General features: G+C 49.3%; 1 protein-coding gene across 1 annotated transcript in view; it reads right to left on the bottom strand.

The window, feature by feature from the left end:
• The window catches only part of cdk12 (cyclin dependent kinase 12), a 117382-nt gene extending 96206 nt beyond the window's left edge, over positions 1–21176 (bottom strand). The window contains exon 1 of the mRNA XM_063037623.1: positions 19556–21176. Within this exon, the coding sequence (XP_062893693.1) occupies positions 19556–20613 (1058 nt within the window). The 5' untranslated portion in view covers positions 20614–21176. The remainder of the gene's footprint in view (positions 1–19555) is intronic.
• Positions 21177–22265: the final 1089 nt, after the last annotated feature.

Below are 22265 nucleotides of genomic sequence, written 5' to 3'. Positions count from 1 at the left end.
GTAGCCAGGTGACAAGCACTAACCGGGTAAAGTAGCCAGATGACAATGCTAACCGGGTAAAGTAGGTAGAAGACAACGCTAACCGGGTAAAGTAGCCAGCTGACAAGGCTAACCGAGTAAAGGAGCCAGGTGACAAAAACACTAACCAGGTAAAGTAGCCAGGTGACAATGCTTATCGGGTAAAATAGTAGTTGAAAACGCTAACCGGGTAAAATAACCAGGTGACAACGCTAACCGAGTGAAGTAGCCAGCTGACAAGGCTAACCAGATAATGTAGCCAGGTGACAAGGCTAACCGGGTAACGTAGCTTGATGACAAAAACACTAACCGGGTAAAGTAGCCAGATGACAATGCTAACCAGGTAACATAGCCAGGTGACAAGGCTAACCGGGTAAAATAGCAGTTGACAACGCTAACCGGGTAAAATAACCAGGTGACATTAACCAGGTAAAGTAGCCAGGTGACAAGGCTAACCAGGTGATAAAACACTAACCGGGTAAAGTAGCCAGATGATAATGCTAACCAGGTAAAATAGCCAGGAGACAATGCTAACCGGGTAAAGTAGCCAGCTGACAAGGCTAACCGGGTAAAGTAGTTAGATGAAAAAAACACTAACCAGGTAAAGTAGTCAGCTGACAAGGCTAACCAGGTAAAGTAGCCAGATGATAACGCTAACCGGATAACATAAGTGGACAGAGATAACCGGGTAATGCAACCAGTGCCGACATTAACCAAGAAACCTATCCGAAAGTAAACGCTTGCTGGAGAAAGTAACCCAAGGTGAACACTAACCATGTACGGTAACACTGGACAGCAAATATTTTCAAAGGTGTTGCTCCCTCAGAAATGCTTTGCGCTTGCGATAGACTGCTTGGAGCTGAACACAAATAAAATTTCAGACTACTTGTGTGAAGTAGGAGTTTGGAGAAGCAAGAAATGAACTTTTAATGCATTTAATTGCATAACAGTGCAGATGCTTTGCAATAGTTTAACTAAGCTAAAAATATTTTGTTGATAATTTTCATTTGTACTCAGTGTCTGAGGCTTCTTGTTTAACTGTCCAACAATAATCAGCCAGCATTGATGGATTCCAGCTGCCCTGATACAGCTTCTCAATGACCCCAATGCCCTGGTGAAACCTTTCACCATTCTCGTCACTGACAGTGTCATAATTTGCAAGGAACAAGTCTAAAGGGGAATGCTGAAAATGAACCTTTAGTGACGTGTTGAACTTTATGGGTTTTGTATGTTTGAAGCCTGTTGTCCACCAGCTGCCTTTAGTTTGGTGCTCTGGAGTTGCCAAGAAAAATTTATAACATCTTTGAATGCCTTCCATGTGATTTTCTCCAGTCGCACAAGATATTCTTCGAATTGCATGTCATCGATGACCTGTTTGATTTGTGGACCAACAAAAATGCCTTCCTTAATCTTGGCATCAGTTATTCTCAAAAATCGAAATCCTTCAGCTTTCAGGACCATATGACCATATAACAATCACAGCACGGAAACAGGCCATCTCGGCCCTTCTAGTCCGTGCCGAACTCTTACTCTCACCTAGTCCCACCGACCTGCACTCAGCCCATAACCCTCCATTCCTTTCCTGTCCATATATCTATCCAATTTAACTTTAATCGACAACATCGAACCTGCCTCAACCACTTCTGCTGGAAGCTCGTTCCACACAGCTACCACTCTCTGAGTAAAGAAGTTCCCCCTCATGTTACCCCTAAACTTTTGCCCTTTAACTCTCAACTCATGTCCTCTTGTTTGAATCTCCCCTACTCTCAATGGAAAAAGCCTATCCACGTCAACTCTATCTATCCCTCTCACAATTTTAAATACCTCTATTAAGTCCCCCCTCAACCTTCTACGCTCCAAACAATAAAGACCCAATTTAGACTATAGACCATAAGACAAAAGAGCAGAAGTAGGCCATTCGGCCCATCGAGTCTGCTCCGCCATTTTATCATGAGCTGATCCATTTTATCCTATTTAGTCCCACTGCCCCACCTTCTCACCATAACCCTTGATGCCCTGGCTACTCAGATACCTATCAATCTCTGCCTTAAATACACCCAATGACTTGGCCTCCACTGCTGCCCGTGGCAACAAATTCCGTAGATTCACCACCCTCTGACTAAAAAAATTTCTTCGCATTTCTGTTCTGAAAGGGCGCCCTTCAATCCTGAATTCATGCCCTCTAGTACAAGACTCCCCCATCATGGGAAACAACTTTGCCACATCCACTCTGTCCATGCCTTTTAACATTCGAAATGTTTCTATGAGGTCTCCCCTCATTCTTCTAAACTCCAAGGAATACAGTCCAAGAGCGGACAAACGTTCCTCATATGTTAACCCACTCATTCCCGGAATCATTCCAGTAAATCTTCTCTGTACCCTCTCCAACGTCAGCACATCCCTCCTTAAATAAGGAGACCAAAACTGCCCACAGTACTCCAAGTGAGATCTCACCAGCGCCTTATAGAGCCTCAACATCACATCCCTGCTCCTATACTCTATTCCTCTAGAAATGAATGCCAACATTGCATTCGCCTTCTTCACTACTGACTCAACCTGGAGGTTAACTTTAAGGGAATCCTGTACGAGGACTCCCAAGTCCCGTTGCATCTCAGAACTTTGAATTCTTTCCCCATTTAAATAATAGTCTGCCCATTTATTTTTTCTGCCAAAGTGCATAACCATACACTTTCCAACATTGTACTTCATTTGCCACTTCTCTGCCCATTCTTCCAATCTATCCAAGTCTCTCTGCAGACTCTCCATTTCCTCAGCACTACCGGCCCCTCCACCTATCTTCGTATCGTCAGCAAACTTAGCCACAAAGCCATCTATTCCATAATCCAAATCGTTGATGTACAATGTAAAAAGAAGCGGCCCCAACACTGACCCCCTGTGGAACACCACTGGTAACCGGCAGCCAACCAGAATAGGATCCCTTTATTCCCACTCTCTGTTTCCTGCCAATCAGCCAATGCTCTATTCATGTATGTAACTTTCCTGTAATTCCATGGGCTCTTATCTTGTTAAGTAGCCTCATGTGTGGCACCTTGTCAAAGGCCTTCTGAAAATCCAAATATACAACATCCACTGATCTCCCTTGTCCAGCCTACTGGTAATTTCCTCAAAAAATTGTAATAGGTTTGTCAGGCAGGATTTTCCTTTAAGAAATCCATGCTGAGTTCTGCCTATCTTGTCATATACCTCCAGGTACTCCGTAACCTCATCCTCGACAATCGACTCCAACAACTTCCCAACCACAGATGTCAAGCTAACAGGTCTATAATTTCCTTTTTGCTTCCTTGCCCCCCTTCTTAAATAGCGGAGTGACATTTGCAATCTTCCAGTCCTCCGGAACCATGCCAGAATCTATCGACTTTTGAAAGATCATCGCTAATGCCTCTGCAATCTCCACAGCTACTTCCTTCAGAACACGAGGGTGCATTCCACCTGGTCCAGGAGATTTATCTACCTTTAGACTATTCAGCTTCCTGAGTACTTTCTCTGTCGTAATTGTGACTGCGCACACTTCTCTTCCCTGCCACCCTTGAGTGTCCGGTATCCTGCTGTCTTCCTCAGTGAAGACTGATGCAAAATACTTGTTCAGTTCCTCTGCCATCTCCTTATCTCCCATTACAATTTCTCCAGTATCATTTTCTATCGGTCCTATATCTACTCTCACCTGTCTTTTACTCTTTATATACTTGAAAAAGCTTTTAGTATCCTCTTTGATATTATTTGCTAGTTTCCTTTCATAATTAATCTTTTCTCTCTTAATGACCTTCTTGCTTTCCTTTTGTAAGGTTTTAAAAACTTCCCAATCCTCTGTCTTCCCACTAATTTTTGCTTTCTTGTATGCCCTCTCCTTCGCTTTAACTTTGGCTTTGACTTCTCTTGTCAACCACGGTTGCATCCTTTTTCCACTCGAAAATTTCTTCTTTTTTGGAATATACCTGTCTTGCACATTCCTCATTTCTCGCATAAACTCCAGCCACTGCTGCTCTGCTGTCTTTCCCGCCAGTGTCTCTTTCCAGTCAACTTTGGCCAGTTCCTCTCTCATGCCACTGTAATTTCCTTTACTCCACTGAAATACCAACACATCAGATTTCGGCTTCTCTTTTTCTAATTTCACAGTGAACTCAATCATGTTATGATCACTGTCTCCTAAGGGTTCCTTCACCTCAATCTCTCCAATCACCTCCGGTTCATTACACAAAACCCAATCCAGTACAGCCGATCCCCTAGTGGGCTCAACAACAAGCTGTTCTAAAAAGCCATCTCGCAGACATTCTACAAATTCTCTCTCTTGAGATCCAGTGCCGACCTGATTTTTCCAATCTACTCGCATGTTAAAATCCCCCACAATTATCATAACGCTGCACTTCTGACAAGCCTTTTCTATTTCCATTTGTAATTTGTAGTCCACATCCCTGCAGCTGTTTGGAGGCCTATAAATAACTGCCATCAGGGTTCTTTTACCCCTGCGATTTGTTAGCTCAACCCATAAAGATTCTGCACCTTCCGATCCTATATCACCTCTTTCTAATGATTTAATATCATTTCTTAGCAATAAAGCCACGCCTCCCCCTCTGCCTACCTTCCTATCCTTCCGATACACCGTGTATCCTTGGACGTTCAGCTCCCAGAGACATGCATCCTTTAGCCAGGTCTCAGTGATGGCCACAATATCATACCTGCCAATCTGTAGCTGTATGACAAGATCATCCACCTTATTCCTTATGCTGCGTGCATTTAAGTACAACACCTTAAGACCAGTATTTCATACTTTTTGCTTTGATTTCACTGCAACTTCATTGCACTGCAACTCATCCCAATGGCTACACATTTGCCCCATCACCTGCCTGTCTTTCCTGACATCTTTACTGCTCACTATCTTGGATTTATTTCTGTTTTCCCCTTCCTCCGGTCTATCATTCTGGTTCCCATCCCCCTGCCAAATTAGTTTAAACCCTCCCTAACAGCTCTATTAAACTTTCCCGCCAACCTTTCTCTGTAACAAAGGTGATGAAACCCCAGTAACATTCTGGTAAATCTTCTCTGAACCGGACCTGGTGGCATCGAGATTCGTTATCACTGAGGAGGACATTAGAAGGGCCTTCCTGAAGATAAATCCAAGGAAGGCGATGGGCCCAGATGGCGTCCCAGGACGTGTTCTCCGGGCCTGTGCAAGCGAGCTAGCTGGAGTGTTTGCTGACATCTTCAGCTGCTCCTTGCTTCAGTCTAAGATCCCCTGGTGTTTTAAGAAGGCAACGATAATCCCAGTGCCGAAGAAGAGCAAGGTGGTATGCCTGAATGACTATCGACCTGTGGCTCTGACATCAATTGCTATGAAGTGCTTCGAGAGATTGGTTATGGCACACATCAACCACAGCCTACCGGTCAACCTCGACGCTTTGCAATTCGCCTACCAGAGCAACAGGTCAACGGCAGATGCCATCTCTCTGGCCCTACATTCCTCCTTAGAACACCTGGAGAATAAAGACCCATATGTAAGGCTCCTTTTCATTGACTACAGCTCTGCCTTTAATACCATCATCCCAAATAAACTGATTCCCAAGCTCCGGGACCTGGGCCTTAGCACTCAGATCTGCAGCTGGATCTTCAACTTCCTCACAGACAGGACCCAGGCTGTAAAAATATGGGACAAGCTCTCCTCTACTATCACTCTGAGCACCGGTGCCCCACAAAGCTGTGTACTCAGCCCCCTGCTGTACTCACTGTTCACCCATGATTGTGTAGTCAAGTTTCCATCGAACTCAATATATAAGTTTGCTGATGACACAACAATTGTAGGCCGTATCTCGAGTAATGATGAGTTTGAGTACACAGAGGAAATTAAGAACCTGGTGGCATGGTGCGAAGACAATAACCTATCCCTCAACGTCAGCAAGACGAAGGAATTGGTTGTTGACTTCAGAAGGAGTAGCGGACCGCACGACCCCATTTACATCGGTGGTGCGCAAGTGGAACAAGTCAAAAGCTTTAAGTTCCTCGGGGTCAATATCACAAATGACCTGACTTGGTCCAACCAAGCAGAGTCCACTGCCAAGAAGGCCCACCAGCACCTTTACTTCCTGAGAAAACTAAAGAAATTAGGCCTGTCCCCTAAAACCCTCACTAATTTTTATAGATGCACCGTAGAAAGCATTCTTCTAGGGTGCATCACAACCTGGTATGGAAGTTGTCCTGTCCAAGACCGGAAGAAGCTGCAGAAGATCGTGAACACGGCCCAGCACATCACACAAACCAATCTTCCGTCCTTGGACTCACTTTACACCGCACGCTGTCGGAGCAGTGCTGCCAGGATGATCAAGGACACGACCCACCCAGCCAACACACTTTTCGTCCCTCTTCCCTCCGGGAGAAGGCTTAGGAGCTTGAAGACTCGTACGGCCAGATTTGGGAACAGCTTCTTTCCAACTGTGAAAAGGCTGCTGAATGGATCCTGACCCGGATCTGGGCCGTACTCTCCAAATATCCCGACCTGCCTCTCAGTTTTTTTGCACAACCTTACTTTCCATTTTCTATTTATGATTTATAATTTAAATCTTTAATATTTACTATCAATTTGTACTCCAGGGAGCGAGAAGCGCAGAATCAAATATCGCTGTGATGATTGTACGTTCTAGTATCAGTTGTTTGGCGACTATAAAGTATAAAGTATGTGTCAGACTTTTGTACCTGTAACCAACTGCTTACAGAGTGGCCAGTCCTTTCTAATGTAATGCACGGCCACCCCATTCAAAATGAAACCACAATACTGGGGAATTCCAAGGTGCGTTCCTAACTAGTTTTGGTAGTCTCCTTTGATGTGTACAGTACAGCTGATTGGTGTTGAAGTGTTGACACTGCCGTTGTGTAGAAGCACAGCTTTAAAGTGAACACTGAAGAATCAATAAAAAGCTGCCTTTGTTGTGGGTGATCCAGGTAACCCCCACGGTGACACTGACCCTGAATAGCCAGAGTCGTGGTACAGTAACACATTGACAGCCATCTCATCCTGAATAAAGAGCAACACGGCCAACTTCAACAGCGACCAACAACCTGAACAGAACGACCACCTACACAGCAACGCACATGCTTGAGACATGAAGAAGGGTCTCGGCCCAAAACATCGGCTGTTTATTCAAGCAACACACATCAAAGTTGCTGGTGAACGCAGCAGGCCAGGCAGCATCTCCAGGAAGAGGTACAGTTGACGTTTTGGGCCGAGACCCTTCGTCAGGACTAACTGAAAGAAGAGCGAGTGAGACATTTGAAAGTGGGAGGGGGAGGGATGGAGCCAAGAGCTGGACAGGTGATTTACACAGTTTCTGAACCTGAATATACAATAACCCTATACAGTTACAGACAGGCCCTGACCATGAATAATCAATAATTCTATACAGTTACAGACTGGCCCTGACTCTGAACAAACAATAACTCTAAACAGTTACACAGTTTCTTTCCCTGAATAACAATAAATTTATACAGTCATAGACTGGCCATGACACTGAATAAACAATAAGTCTATACAGTTACAGACAGGCCCTAACACAGAATAAGTAGTGACTCTATACATTTACAGTCAGGCCATGACCCTGAATAATCAATAAATCCATACAGTTACAGACTGGCCCTGACCCTAAATAAACGGTGACTCTGTACAGTTACACAGTGAGTAACCCTCACTCTGAATAAACAGTGACTCTGTACAGTTACACGGTGACCCTCACTCTGAATGAACAGTGACTCTGTACAGTTACACAGTGACCCTCACCCTGAATAAACAGTGACTCTGTACAGTTACACAGTGACCCTCACCCTGAATAAACAGTGACTCTGGACAGTTACACAGTGACCCTCATCCTGAATAAACAGAGACTCTGTACAGTTACACAGTGACCCTCACCCTGAATAAACAGTGACTCTGTACAGTTACAGTGACCCTCACCCTGAATAAACAGTGACTCTGTACAGTTACACAGTGAGTATCCCTCACCATGAATATACAGTGACTCTGTACAGTTACACAGGGACCTCACCCTGAATAAACAGTGACTCTGTACAGTTACACAGTGACTCTCACCCTGAATAAACAGTGACTCTGTACAGTTACACAGTGACTCTCACCCTGAATAAACAGTGACTCTGTACAGTTACACAGTGACTCTCACCCTGAATAAACAGTGACTCTGTACAGTTACACGGTGACCCTCACTCTGAATAAACAGTGACTCTGTACAGTTACACAGTGAGTGACCCTCACCCTGAATAAACAGTGACTCTGTACAGTTACACAGTGACCCTCACCCTGAATAAACAGTGACTCTGTACAGTTACACGGTGACCCTCACTCTGAATAAACAGTGACTCTGTACAGTTACACAGTGACCCTCACCCTGAATAAACAGTGACTCTGTACAGTTACACAGTGAGTGACCCTCACCCTGAATAAACAGTGACTCTGTACAGTTACACAGTGACCCTCACCCTGAATAAACAGTGACTCTGTACAGTTACACAGTGACTCTCACCCTGAATAAACAGTGACTCTGTACAGTTACACAATGACCCTCACCCTGAATAAACAGTGACTCTGTACAGTTACACAGTGACCCTCACTCTGAATAAACAGTGACTCTGTACAGTTACACAGTGAACCTCACCCTGAATAAACAGTGACTCTGTACAGTTACACAGTGACCCTCACCCTGAATAAACAGTGACTCTGTACAGTTACACAGTGAGTGACCCTCACCCTGAATAAACAGTGACTCTGTACAGTTACACAGTGACCCTCACCCTGAATAAACAGTGACTCTGCACAGTTACACAGTGACCCTCACCCTGAAAAAACAGTGACCCTGTACAGTTACAGTGACCCTCACCCTGAATAAACTGTGACTCTGTACAGTTACACAGTGACCCTCAACCTGAATAAACAGTGACTCTGTACAGTTACACAGTGACCCTCACTCTGAATAAACAGTGACTCTGTACAGTTACACAGTGACCCTCACCCTGAATAAACAATGACTCTGTACAGTTACACAGTGACCCTCACCCTGAATAAACAGTGACTCTGTACAGTTACACAGTGACCCTCACTCTGAATAAACAGTGACTCTGTACAGTTACACAGTGACCCTCACCCTGAATAAACAGTGACTCTGTACAGTTACACAGTGACCCTCACCCTGAATAAACAGTGACTCTGTACAGTTACACAGTGAGTGACTCTCACCCTGAATAAACAGTGACTCTGTACAGTTACACAGTGACCCTCAACCTGAATAAACAGTGACTCTGTACAGTTACACAGCGACCCTCACCCTGAATAAACAGTGACTCTGCACAGTTACACAGTGACCCTCACCCTGAAAAAACAGTGACCCTGTACAGTTACAGTGACCCTCACCCTGAATAAACTGTGACTCTGTACAGTTACACAGTGACCCTCAACCTGAATAAACAGTGACTCTGTACAGTTACACAGTGACCCTCACTCTGAATAAACAGTGACTCTGTACAGTTACACAGTGACCCTCACCCTGAATAAACAATGACTCTGTACAGTTACACAGTGACCCTCACCCTGAATAAACAGTGACTCTGTACAGTTACACAGTGACCCTCACTCTGAATAAACAGTGACTCTGTACAGTTACACAGTGACCCTCACCCTGAATAAACAGTGACTCTGTACAGTTACACAGTGACCCTCACCCTGAATAAACAGTGACTCTGTACAGTTACACAGTGAGTGACTCTCACCCTGAATAAACAGTGACTCTGTACAGTTACACAGTGACCCTCAACCTGAATAAACAGTGACTCTGTACAGTTACACAGCGACCCTCACCCTGAATATACAGTGACTCTGTACAGTTACACAGTGACCCTCACTCTGAATAAACAGTGACTCTGTACAGTTACACAGTGACCCTCACCCTGAATAAACAGTGACTCTGTACAGTTACACAGTGACCCTCACTCTGAATAAACAGTGACTCTGTACAGTTACACAGTGACCCTCACCCTGAATAAACAGTGATTCTGTACAGTTACACAGTGACCCTCACCCTGAATAAACAGTGACTCTGTACAGTTACACAGTGACCCTCACTCTGAATAAACAGTGACTCTGTACAGTTATACGGTGAGCCTCACCCTGAATAAACAGTGACTCTGTACAGTTACACAGTGAGTGACCGTCACCCTGAATAAACAGTGACCCTCACCCTGAATAAACAGTGACTCTGTACAGTTACACAGTGACCCTCACCCTGAATAAACAGTGACTCTGTACAGTTACACAGTGAGTGACCCTCACCCTGAATAAACAGTGACTCTGTACAGTTACACAGTGAGTCACCCTCACCCTGAATAAACAGTGACTCTGTACAGTTACACAGTGACCCTCACCCTGAATAAACAGTGACTCTGTACAGTTACACAGTGACCCTCACTCTGAATAAACAGTGACTCTGTACAGTTACACAGTGACCCTCACCCTGAATAAACAGTGACTCTGTACAGTTACACAGTGAGTGACCCTCACCCTGAATAAACTGTGACTCTGTACAGTTACACAGTGACCCTCACCCTGAATAAACAGTGACTCTGTACAGTTACACAGTGACCCTCACCCTGAATAAACAGTGACTCTGTACAGTTACACAGTGACCCTCACCCTGAATATACAGTGACTCTGTACAGTTACACAGTGACCCTCACCCTGAATAAACAGTGACTCTGTACAGTTACACAGTGACCCTCACCCTGAATAAACAGTGACTCTGTACAGTTACACAGTGACCCTCACCCTGAATAAACAGTAACTCTGTACAGTTACACAGTGACCCTCACTCTGAATAAACAGTGACTCTGTACAGTTACACAGTGACCCTCACCCTGAATAAACAGTGACTCTGTACAGTTACACAGTGACCCTCACCCTGAATAAACAGTGACTCTGTACAGTTACAGTGACCCTCACCCTGAATAAACAGTGACTCTGTACAGTTACACAGTGAGTGACCCTCACCCTGAATATACAGTGACTCTGTACAGTTACACAGTGACCCTCACCCTGAATAAACAGTGACTCTGTACAGTTACACAGTGACCCTCACCCTGAATAAACAGTGACTCTGTACAGTTACACAGTGACCCTCACCCTGAATAAACAGTGACTCTGTACAGTTACACAGTGACCCTCACCCTGAATAAACAGTGACTCTGTACAGTTACACAGTGACCCTCACCCTGAATAAACAGTAACTCTGTACAGTTACACAGTGACCCTCACTCTGAATAAACAGTGACTCTGTACAGTTACACAGTGACCCTCACCCTGAATAAACAGTAACTCTGTACAGTTACACAGTGACCCTCACTCTGAATAAACAGTGACTCTGTACAGTTACACAGTGACCCTCACCCTGAATAAACAGTGACTCTGTACAGTTACAGTGACCCTCACCCTGAATAAACAGTGACTCTGTACAGTTACACAGTGAGTGACCCTCACCCTGAATATACAGTGACTCTGTACAGTTACACAGTGACCCTCACCCTGAATAAACAGTGACTCTGTACAGTTACACAGTGACCCTCACCCTGAATAAACAGTGACTCTGTACAGTTACACAGTGACCCTCACCCTGAATAAACAGTAACTCTGTACAGTTACACAGTGACCCTCACTCTGAATAAACAGTGACTCTGTACAGTTACACAGTGACCCTCACCCTGAATAAACAGTGACTCTGTACAGTTACACAGTGACCCTCACCCTGAATAAACAGTGACTCTGTACAGTTACAGTGACCCTCACCCTGAATAAACAGTGACTCTGTACAGTTACACAGTGACCCTCACCCTGAATAAACAGTAACTCTGTACAGTTACACAGTGACCCTCACTCTGAATAAACAGTGACTCTGTACAGTTACACAGTGACCCTCACCCTGAATAAACAGTGACTCTGTACAGTTACAGTGACCCTCACCCTGAATAAACAGTGACTCTGTACAGTTACACAGTGAGTGACCCTCACCCTGAATATACAGTGACTCTGTACAGTTACACAGTGACCCTCACCCTGAATAAACAGTGACTCTGTACAGTTACACAGTGACCCTCACCCTGAATAAACAGTGACTCTGTACAGTTACACAGTGACCCTCACCCTGAATAAACAGTAACTCTGTACAGTTACACAGTGACCCTCACTCTGAATAAACAGTGACTCTGTACAGTTACACAGTGAGTGACCCTCACCCTGAATAAACAGTGACTCTGTACAGTTACAGTGACCCTCACCCTGAATAAACAGTGACTCTGTACAGTTACACAGTGAGTGACCCTCACCCTGAATATACAGTGACTCTGTACAGTTACACAGTGACCCTCACCCTGAATAAACAGTGACTCTGTACAGTTACACAGCGACCCTCACCCTGAATAAACAGTGACTCTGTACAGTTACACAGTGACCCTCACCCTGAATAAACAGTGACTCTGTACAGTTACACAGTGAGTGACCCTCACCCTGAATAAACAGTGACTCTGTACAGTTACACAGCGACCCTCACCCTGAATAAACAGTGACTCTGTACAGTTACACAGTGAGTGACCCTCACCCTGAATATACAGTGACTCTGTACAGTTACACAGTGACCCTCACCCTGAATAAACAGTGACTCTGTACAGTTACACAGTGACCCTCACCCTGAATAAACAGCGACTCTGTACAGTTACACAGTGACCCTCACCCTGAATAAACAGTAACTCTGTACAGTTACACGGTGACCCTCACCCTGAATAAACAGTGACTCTGGACAGTTACACAGTGACCCTCACCCTGAATAAACAGTGACTCTGTACAGTTACACAGTGACCCTCACCCTGAATAAACAGTGACTCTGTACAGTTACACAGTGAGTGTCCCTCACCCTGAATAAACAGTGACTCTGTACAGTTACACAGTGACCCTCACCCTGAATAAACAGTAACTCTGTACAGTTACACAGTGACCCTCCCCCTGAATAAACAGTGACTCTGTACAGTTACACAGTGACACTCACCCTGAATAAACAGTGACTCTGTACAGTTACACAGTGACCCTCACCCTGAATAAACAGTGATTCTGTACAGTTACACAGTGACCCTCACCCTGAATAGACAGTGACTCTGTACAGTTACACAGTGACCCTCACCCTGAATAAACAGTGACTCTGTACAGCTACGCAGTGAGTGACCCTCACTCTGAATAAACAGTGACTCTCACAATTGATGCACAGCGTTTAAAATCCGGCCGATTGATGCCATAACAGTCTCTTACTCTATGTTCGCAGGCTGAAGTCGTTAACTTCGGCAGGTGCAATCCTGAGGTGCAGGAGTCAGTCCTCATCAGGGCATCAGACGTAGAGGACTTCAGCTACTTTAAACTCCTCTATGTTACCACCTCAGAGGCCTTGCCCTGGGCCCAGCACGTAAGTGTAATTACAAAGAAAGCAGAGGAGTGTCTCTACTTCCTTTGGAGTTTGCGATGAACTGGCAGGTCATCGAAAACTTTGACATACTTCTATTGATCTGTGGTGGAGAGTGTATTTTCTGGCTGCGTCATGGTCCGCTATGGAAACAGCAGCACCCTTTCAGGAAATATCCTTCAAAAAGCAGTGGGTACGGCCCAGAGCATCACGGGTAAAGCCCTCTCCACCACTGAGCATATTTATATGGAGCACTGTCACTGGAAAGCAGCATCTGTCAATAGGGACCCCCACCACCCAGGTCATGCTCTCTTCTCGCTGCTGCCATCAGGAAGTTGGTACAGGAGCCTCAGGACCAACACCACCAGGTTCAGGAACAGTTATTACCCCTCAACCATCAGGAAGGAGGTACAGGAGCCTCAGGACCCACACCATCAGGTTCAGGAACAGTTATTACCCCTCAACCATCAGGAAGGAGGTACAGGAGCCTCAGGACCCACACCATCAGGTTCAGGAACAGTTATTACCCCTCAACCATCAAGAAGGAGGTACGGGAGCCTCAGGACCCACACCACCAGGTTCAGGAACAGTTATTACCCCTCAACCATCAGGAAGGAGGTACAGGAGCCTCACGACCCACACCACCAGGTTCAGGAAAAGTTATTACCCCTCAACCATCAGGAAGGAGATACAGGAGCCTCAGGACCCACACCATCAGGTTCAGGAAAAGTTATTACCCCTCAACCATCAGGAAGGAGGTACAGGAGCCTCACGACCCACACCACCAGGTTCAGGAACAGTTATTACCCCTCAACCATCAGGAAGGAGGTACAGGAGCTTCAGGACCCACACCACCAGGTTCAGGAACAGTTATTACCCCTCAACCGTCAGGAAGGAGGTACAGGAGCCTCAGGTCCCACACCATCAGGTTCAGGAACAGTTATTACCCCTCAACCATCAGGAAGGAGGTACAGGAGCCTCAGGACCCACACCATCAGGTTCAGGAACAGTTATTACCCCTCAACCATCAGGAAGGAGGTACAGGAGCCTCAGGACCCACACCACCAGGTTCAGGAACAGTTATTACCCCTCAACCATCAGGAAGGAGGTACAGGAGCCTCACGACCCACACCACCAGGTTCAGGAAAAGTTATTACCCCTCAACCATCAGGAAGGAGATACAGGAGCCTCAGGACCCACACCATCAGGTTCAGGAAAAGTTATTACCCCTCAACCATCAGGAAGGAGGTACAGGAGCCTCACGACCCACACCACCAGATTCAAGAACAGTTATTACCCCTCAACCATCAGGAAGGAGGTACAGGAGCCTCAGGACCCACACCACCAGGTTCAGGAACAGTTATTACCCCCTCAACCGTCAGGAAGGAGGTATAGGAGCCTCAGGACCCACGACACCAGGTTCAGGAACAGTTATTACCCCTCAACCATCAGGAAGGAGATACATGAGCCTCAGGACCCACACCACCAGGTTCAGGAACAGTTATTACCCCCTCAACCGTCAGGAAGGAGGTATAGGAGCCTCAGGACCCACGACACCAGGTTCAGGAACAGTTATTACCCCTCAACCATCAGGAAGGAGGTACAGGAGCCTCAGGACCCACACCACCAGGTTCAGGAATAGTTATTACCCCTCAACCAGAAGGGATAACTTCACTTAGCCCACGTCTGAACTGATTCCACAATTTACAGACTCACTTTCAGTGACTCTACAACCCATTTTCTTCAATATTTGTTACTTGTTGATGACTATTTTGTTTTTTTTATTTTTAGTTTGCAGTTGCAGAGTTTGTTGCTTTCTGAAGAGCAGCTGCTTTCCTGTCCTTGTGTGCAGTTTTTGATAGTTTCTGCTGTGTTGCTTTGGATTCAGTGTGAATGCCCGTAACACAGGGCTGTACCTGGTGACATAACAGACACGTACTTGGATAATAAGTTCTCTTGGTATTTTGAAGATCAAGCGGACAGTCAGAGACTTTTTCTCCAGTGTGGAAATGGGTACTGTGAGGGGGCTTAAAGTTTAGGTGATTGGAGGAAAGTATGGCGGGGGTGGGGGGGAATGTCAGAGGTAAGTTTATTACACAGAGAGAGATGAGTGCACAGAAAGCCCTGCCGGGGGGGGGGGGGGGGTGGTAGCGACAGATACATTGGGGGACATTTAAGAGACTCTTGGATAGGGACGTGGATGATAGGAAAACAGAGGGTTATGTGGGAGGGGATTGATCTTCAAAGATTGGCACAACATCGTGGGCCTAAGGGTCTGCACTGCGCTCGATGTCTGACAATGTATTGAAAGTAGCTCTTCCACCTGTGTCTTCGCACAGTCCGCCTGCACAGTCACACCGAGGCCACCCAGTTCCTGCACATGTTCAGAGACTGTCCAGTCACTCCGCTGTCTCTCTCCTTTCCCCGCGTACACACTTCACATCCCCCTTTTCCCAGTACTTAACGGACGTTCATGCTCGCCCAGGGCCGAGGCCTGGACAGGGAAGTCATGGTCATAGAAAAGTACAGCATTGAAACAGGCCCCTCGGCCCATCTAGTCCGTGCTGAACCACTTAACCTGCCTACTCCCATCGACCTACACCGGAGCCACTGCCCTCCATCCCCCTCCCATCCCTGTACCGGTCCAAACTTCTCTTAAACATTGAAATCGAGCTCGCACACACCACTTCCACCAGCAGCTCGTTCCACACTCTCACCACCCTCGGAGTGAAGATGGTTTCCCCTCATGTTCCCCTTAAACTTGTCACCTTTAACCCTTGACTTATCATTCTCATCCCACTTGCCGGCCCCTCATAATTTTGTATCCCCTCTATCAAATCTCCCCTCAAATCCTCTACTTTGCGAGGAATGAAGTCTTTCATTACAGTCCGCAAATCATTCCGGCAGCCACAACCGGCAGCCTCAGACCTGCCATTTCCCGCAGCCGCTGTCTTCCTGATACCCCCTCCTGTCTGTTGTTGTATGTCAAGAGTTTCAGGGCAGATGCCCCAAGTTCACCCACGTCCTGACAAATAACAAACAACACCATCAGTTCCCTTGTTGCCAGAATATTGGACCATTCCCTGCCTCCGACTGATCACACAAGCTGTTGCAAGACATCTCCGAGATGTTACTCTCAGTCAGACTGACCATGACTGGGACGGCAGACAAGATGTCTTCAGAACTGCTGGTGGAATATGAAGACATACGATGGTCACTCAGAGATCTTCGTGGGATCTGAGAACGTAGGGTGGTCACTCAGAGATCTCGGTGGCATCTGAGGTTGTACAATGATCATTCGGAGATCCTGGTGGGACCTGAGCAGGTACGGTGGTCACTCAGAGATCCTGACGGGAACCAAGGACATACGGTCGTCAATCAGAGCCTCTGGTGGGATCTGAGGATGTACGTTGTCACTCAGAGATCCTGGTGGGAACCGCAGACTTACGGTGGTCAGAGATCTTAGTGGGATCTGAGAACGTATGGTGGTCAAACAGAGATCTCGGTGGGATCTGAGGACGTACAGTGGTCACTCAGAGATCCTGACGGGAACCAAGGACATACGGTCGTCAATCAGAGCCTCTGGTGGGATCTGAGGATGTACGTTGTCACTCAGAGATCCTGGTGGGAACCGCAGACTTACGGTGGTCAGAGATCTTAGTGGGATCTGGGAACGTATGGTGGTCAAACAGAGATCTCGGTGGGATCTGAGGACGTACAGTGGTCACTCAGAGATCCTGACGGGAACCAAGGACATACGGTCGTCAATCAGAGCCTCTGGTGGGATCTGAGGATGTACGTCGTCACTCAGAGATCCTGGTGGGAACCGCAGACTTACGGTGGTCAGAGATCTTAGTGGGATCTGAGAACGTATGGTGGTCAAACAGAGATCCTGGTGGGAACTGAGTAAGTACAGTGGCTACTCAGAAATCCTGGTGGAAACCAATGGTGTTGTTTATTATTTGTCAGGACGTGGGTGAACTTGGGGCATCTGCCCTGAAACTCTTGACATACAACAACAGACAGGAGGGGGTATCAGGAAGACAGCGGCTGTGGGAAATGGCAGGTCTGAGGCTGCCCGTTGTGGCTGACGGAATGATTTGCGGACTGTAATGAAAGACTTCATTCCTCGCAAAGTAGAGGATTTGAGGGGAGATTTGATACGGTGGTCAATCAGAGATCCTGGTGGGATCTGAGGATGTAGGGTGGTCATTCAGAGATCTCGGTGGGATCTGAGGATGTACGGTGGTCACTCAGAGATCCGGGCAGAATCTGAGGATGTAGGGTGGTCACTGAGAGATCCCGGTGATCCGAGACGTACGGTGGTCAATCAGAGATCCTGATGGGATCTGAGGATGTAGGGTGGTCACTGAGAGATCCCGGTGGGATCTGAGGACGTACAGTGGTCACTCAGAGATCTCGGTGGGACCTGAGGACATGCGGTGGTCAATCAGAGATCTTGGTGGGATCTGAGGACGTACGGTGGTCACTCAGAGATCCGGGCAGAATCTGAGGATGTAGGGTGGTCACTGAGAGATCCCGGTGATCCGAGACGTACGGTGGTCAATCAGAGATCCTGATGGGATCTGAGGATGTAGGGTGGTCACTGAGAGATCCCGGTGGGATCTGAGGACGTACAGTGGTCACTCAGAGATCTCGGTGGGATCTGAGGATGTACGGTGGTCACTCAGAGATCCTGATGGGATCTGAGGATGTAGGGTGGTCACTGAGAGATCCCAGTGGGATCTGAGGACGTACAGTGGTCACTCAGAGATCTCGGTGGGACCTGAGGATGTACGGTGGTCAATCAGAGATCTGGGCAGAATCTGAGGAGGTAGGGCGGTCATTCAAGAAATCCTGGCTGCTAACAGCTGCAGGCTCACAGGGCCAGACACCCCCACAACACAATCCCTGATTGCTTCCTGACCCCAACAAACCCCTCTGACCCTAACCATCCTCACAACTCCCACTGTTCTCTGACCCTGGCCAGACCACTGCCCCGTCATCCCATCTGACCCTGACCACCCCCACGACTCCAACCAGGGTCTCCTGACCCCGAGTACCGACTCCGAAACTGGCCACTGTCCACAACCTCCGACCCCAGATACCGACTCCGATCCAAACACCAGCTCACAGACGCGAACATCTCCTCTGATCCCAACGACAACACCATTCTCCACATCCCCACACCCCCCCGGCCACCTGACCACACTACTGTTCTACCGACCCCAGCATTCCCCCCGTCCGACCACCTCCACCGCGTAGGAGGTGCCTCACCTCCCTCCTGAAGCTGCAGGGGTGTCAGGCAGAAGCAGGCACATCTCTCCCTCTGGCTAACCCTCTGCAACCTTTCACCTGCTCCAGCCCAGACCCTCCCCTGCCTGAAGTGCGGAGCCCGGAGCCCCTCTCGGTGCTGCAGGGGCTGTCCCCACCAGCTCTGCAGGGAAACCCTTCGTCCTGGGATAGGTGGGGGGGGGGCATAGACAAGCCATGAGCTCACCTGACAGTTCCTGCTCTCCTCCCTGCCTCCCCATGGTCCCAACAACCCACGTACTGGCACCACCAGACTCCTCAAATCCCCAGAAGTTCCCGTCTCACATTGACCTCACCCATATACAGGATTTTATTCGCAGAGAGAGCACAGAACAGGCCTGCCCGGCCCCTCGGGAGCCACATCGACTGAATGATTTAACCCCGGCCTAGTCGCAACAACAATTAACCTACCAGCCCCTGGACTGCTGGAGGGAACCGGGGCGCTCGGAGGAAACCCACAGGGAGAACGCACAGATGGCATTGGGACCGAACTCCCGACACCCTGAGCTGTAACCGTGTCGCGGACCCCCCACTCTCCCCACCCCAAAAGTCAGAGAGCTCTCTGTTCCAGAGACCCACCTTCGATCACCAACCCCCTGCCAAACTCCCCCTTTTTACTGCTTCGGCTGGCTTTCGCCACTCGCACCCGCCGCGCGGGCCGGGCTCCCAGTCAGCAGCCCCCTGTACCCCACCGCGGGCTGGAAAGGAAAGGATTAGACATGTACCTGGTCACTGGGCTTTGACTGAAGGATCTCCTGCTGCCGTAGGGGCTGATAGAGCGCCGCCTGCCGTAGGGGCTCGCCGACCTCCCACCGTACTCGTACGAGCTGCTGTGCCTGTCGTAACTGGGCGACCGGTGCCGGCTGTAAGGGCTCGAGGACCTTTGCCTCCTGCCGTAAGGGCTGGGCGACCGCATGTTATATCCAGTGTGATAGGCCGCGGGCTCCCTGGAACTGTAGTAGGGCGGGCTGACCGACTGCTTCCGGAGGGAATCACCGGGACTCCGCCGGTAGCCGTCGTAGGCACTGGAAGTCCGGGATCGATAAAGCGGGCTGGCATCGTAACCCTTGCCGTAGCCCCCAAAGGGGCTGTCGTCCCTAGTCGGGCTGGAAGAACGCCTGCGCCGCGGGCTCCCACCTTTCTTCTTTGGGCTGGGGGACGTCCGGTAACCCCGAGGGGCTTCCTTGCATTTCTTCTGGGTCTTCAGCTGCTCCCGGTGCGCCGACCGCTGCTCCTTCTCTTTCTTGGCCCGTTCTTTGGACGACTTGGCGGACTTCGAGTCCTTGCTGCCGCCGTGCTTGGTGACGGGTGACGCCCACCCTTTCTTACCGCCGTCCTCCTCCTCCTCCGCGGCCTGCCTCTTGGAGGAGGTCCTCTCTCTGCTGGAGCCGGACTTGCCGGACTCCGGCCGCCGGCCCCGCTCCTTGGCCCGGTCGGCCTCCTTCGACTTGTGCTCCTTGGCCCGCCTGTGCGGGTGGTGGTGGTGCTTGTGGGCCCTGGCCGACTTGTCCGAGCTCGTCCGCTCTTCCCTCTCCCTCCGCTCGGAGCGGACGGTGGCCTCGGAGAAGGCGTCCGAGTCCGAGCTGATGTCGTCGTACTCCACCAGCGACTTCACCTTGGCCAGCGGGGTCTGGGCGGCCACCCCCGGGGCGTCCCGGCCGTGCTTGACCCGGCGGCGCCTGTGCCTGGACGCCGCCTTCCGCCGCTCCCTGCCGCCGCCGCCGCTGGAGCCCAGACCACTGCCTCCATCCGCCTTGCTCCCAGCTCTCTCCGAGCCTGGCATCCCACAGAAACACAACAACAAAAAAAAAGCGAGAAAATTAAAAGGTCAAGAGTGAGCTGCCGGCTGCCCTGATCCTCTGGGCCAACATTCACCCCAAGTGTTCTTTTTCTTCCATAACCTTTACACTGTTTCTCTCAACAACTTCGGGCTGTACAGTGGGTTGCCTAGGGCTTGCAAATTTTCCCCTGTTTTGGCTCCTGGGGAGGCTATTCTTTTTTTTAAACAGGACAGGCGCCGTCCCCCAACATTTTTTTTTAAAAAAAAACAACTTATTTTATTTCGTTGTGAGTTCAGTTCGAGTCCCGGCAAAATTTGGATTAGCGAACGGCAGAGGAGAGAGAGAGAGGAAAAAAAAACTTGTTTCTGGTGATTTTAAGTTTGTATCAATGATGACTCCCGGGAAATGACTCCGCCAGCGTGTATGTTGGACTGTCAGCGCCGGGGTTAGAAGGCCAGGAGCTGCGCCCGGCCGCTCCCGGCGCCGATGGAGGCGGATTGCTGGCGCCCTGCCCCCGGCTCGGCCAACACCGACGCCATTGCGGCTTCAGTATCACTTCGCCGGAAGTTCACCCGCTGAGCGAGGGGGGGTCAAATATCTACTTCCGGACCGGCTGCCGTACCGCTCCTCCCAGGCATCAGGTGGCGCCCCGACGCCCTGCGCTACCTCCTCCCAGGCATCAGGGGGCGCCCCGACGCCCTGCGCTACCTCCTCCCAGGCATCAGGGGGCGCCCCGACGCCCTGCGCTACCTCCTCCCAGGCATCAGGGGGCGCCCCGACGCCCTGCGCTACCCGCCTCTCCCCCCCCCCAGGCGACGCGCCGCTCGTCGCGGGCGGCTGCGGTGACCCCTCCCGGGCACCGGGTGGCGCCGTCGCCGGCGACCGCCGTCACGTGGACCGCCGCCATTTGCCGCGGGTGCGGAGAGCTGAGGGAGCTCCCCGGGGCTGACTTCGGACGGCAGCCTGCCCCGCACACACACACACCCCCGGCGGCTGTTCGTGGAGGGAACGCGGGTGTTGCCCGTCGTCGCAGCCGCTCCCAGGATGCGATCGGCGCCGCTCCAAAACGGTGGAGGTGCTTCTTCCAGGCGGCCGCACGCTGCAGTACTCGGTGATGGACGCACGGGGGCGAGGCCTATCTGTAGTAACTCGGCCAGGACGGCGGGGGGCGCTGTCGGCGGAGTCACCTGATTGGATGGTCAGTGCCCCCATACTCACCTGATTGGGTGAGTGATGTCTCTCAATATTCGTTCCCTGTTCTGATTGGGTGGTTAATGCCCCATATTCACCCAATTGGGTAGTCAATCTCCCTATACTCACCTGATTGGATGGTCAGTGCCCCCATACTCACCTGATTGGATGGTCAGTGCCCCTATACTCACCTGATTGGATGGTCAGTGCCCCCATACTCACCTGATTGGATGGTCAGTGCCCCCATACTCACCGGATTGGATGGTCAGTGCCCCCGTACTCTCCCGATTGGGTGGTCAGTGCCCCCGTATTTGCCCGATTGGGTGGTCAATACACCATACTTGTCCAATTGGGTGGTTAATACCCCCATATTGATCCGATTGGGTGGTTAATGCCCCTGTATTCCCCTGATTGGGTGGTTAATACCCCCATGCACACCCGATTAGGTGGTCAGTGGCCCCCA

This window comes from Mobula hypostoma, chromosome X1 (assembly GCF_963921235.1).
Source record: "Mobula hypostoma chromosome X1, sMobHyp1.1, whole genome shotgun sequence".
Classification (NCBI taxonomy): Eukaryota; Metazoa; Chordata; class Chondrichthyes; order Myliobatiformes; family Myliobatidae; genus Mobula; species Mobula hypostoma.
Note: the sequence above shows the minus strand (reverse complement) of the source record. Positions and strands in the feature narration are given on the sequence as shown.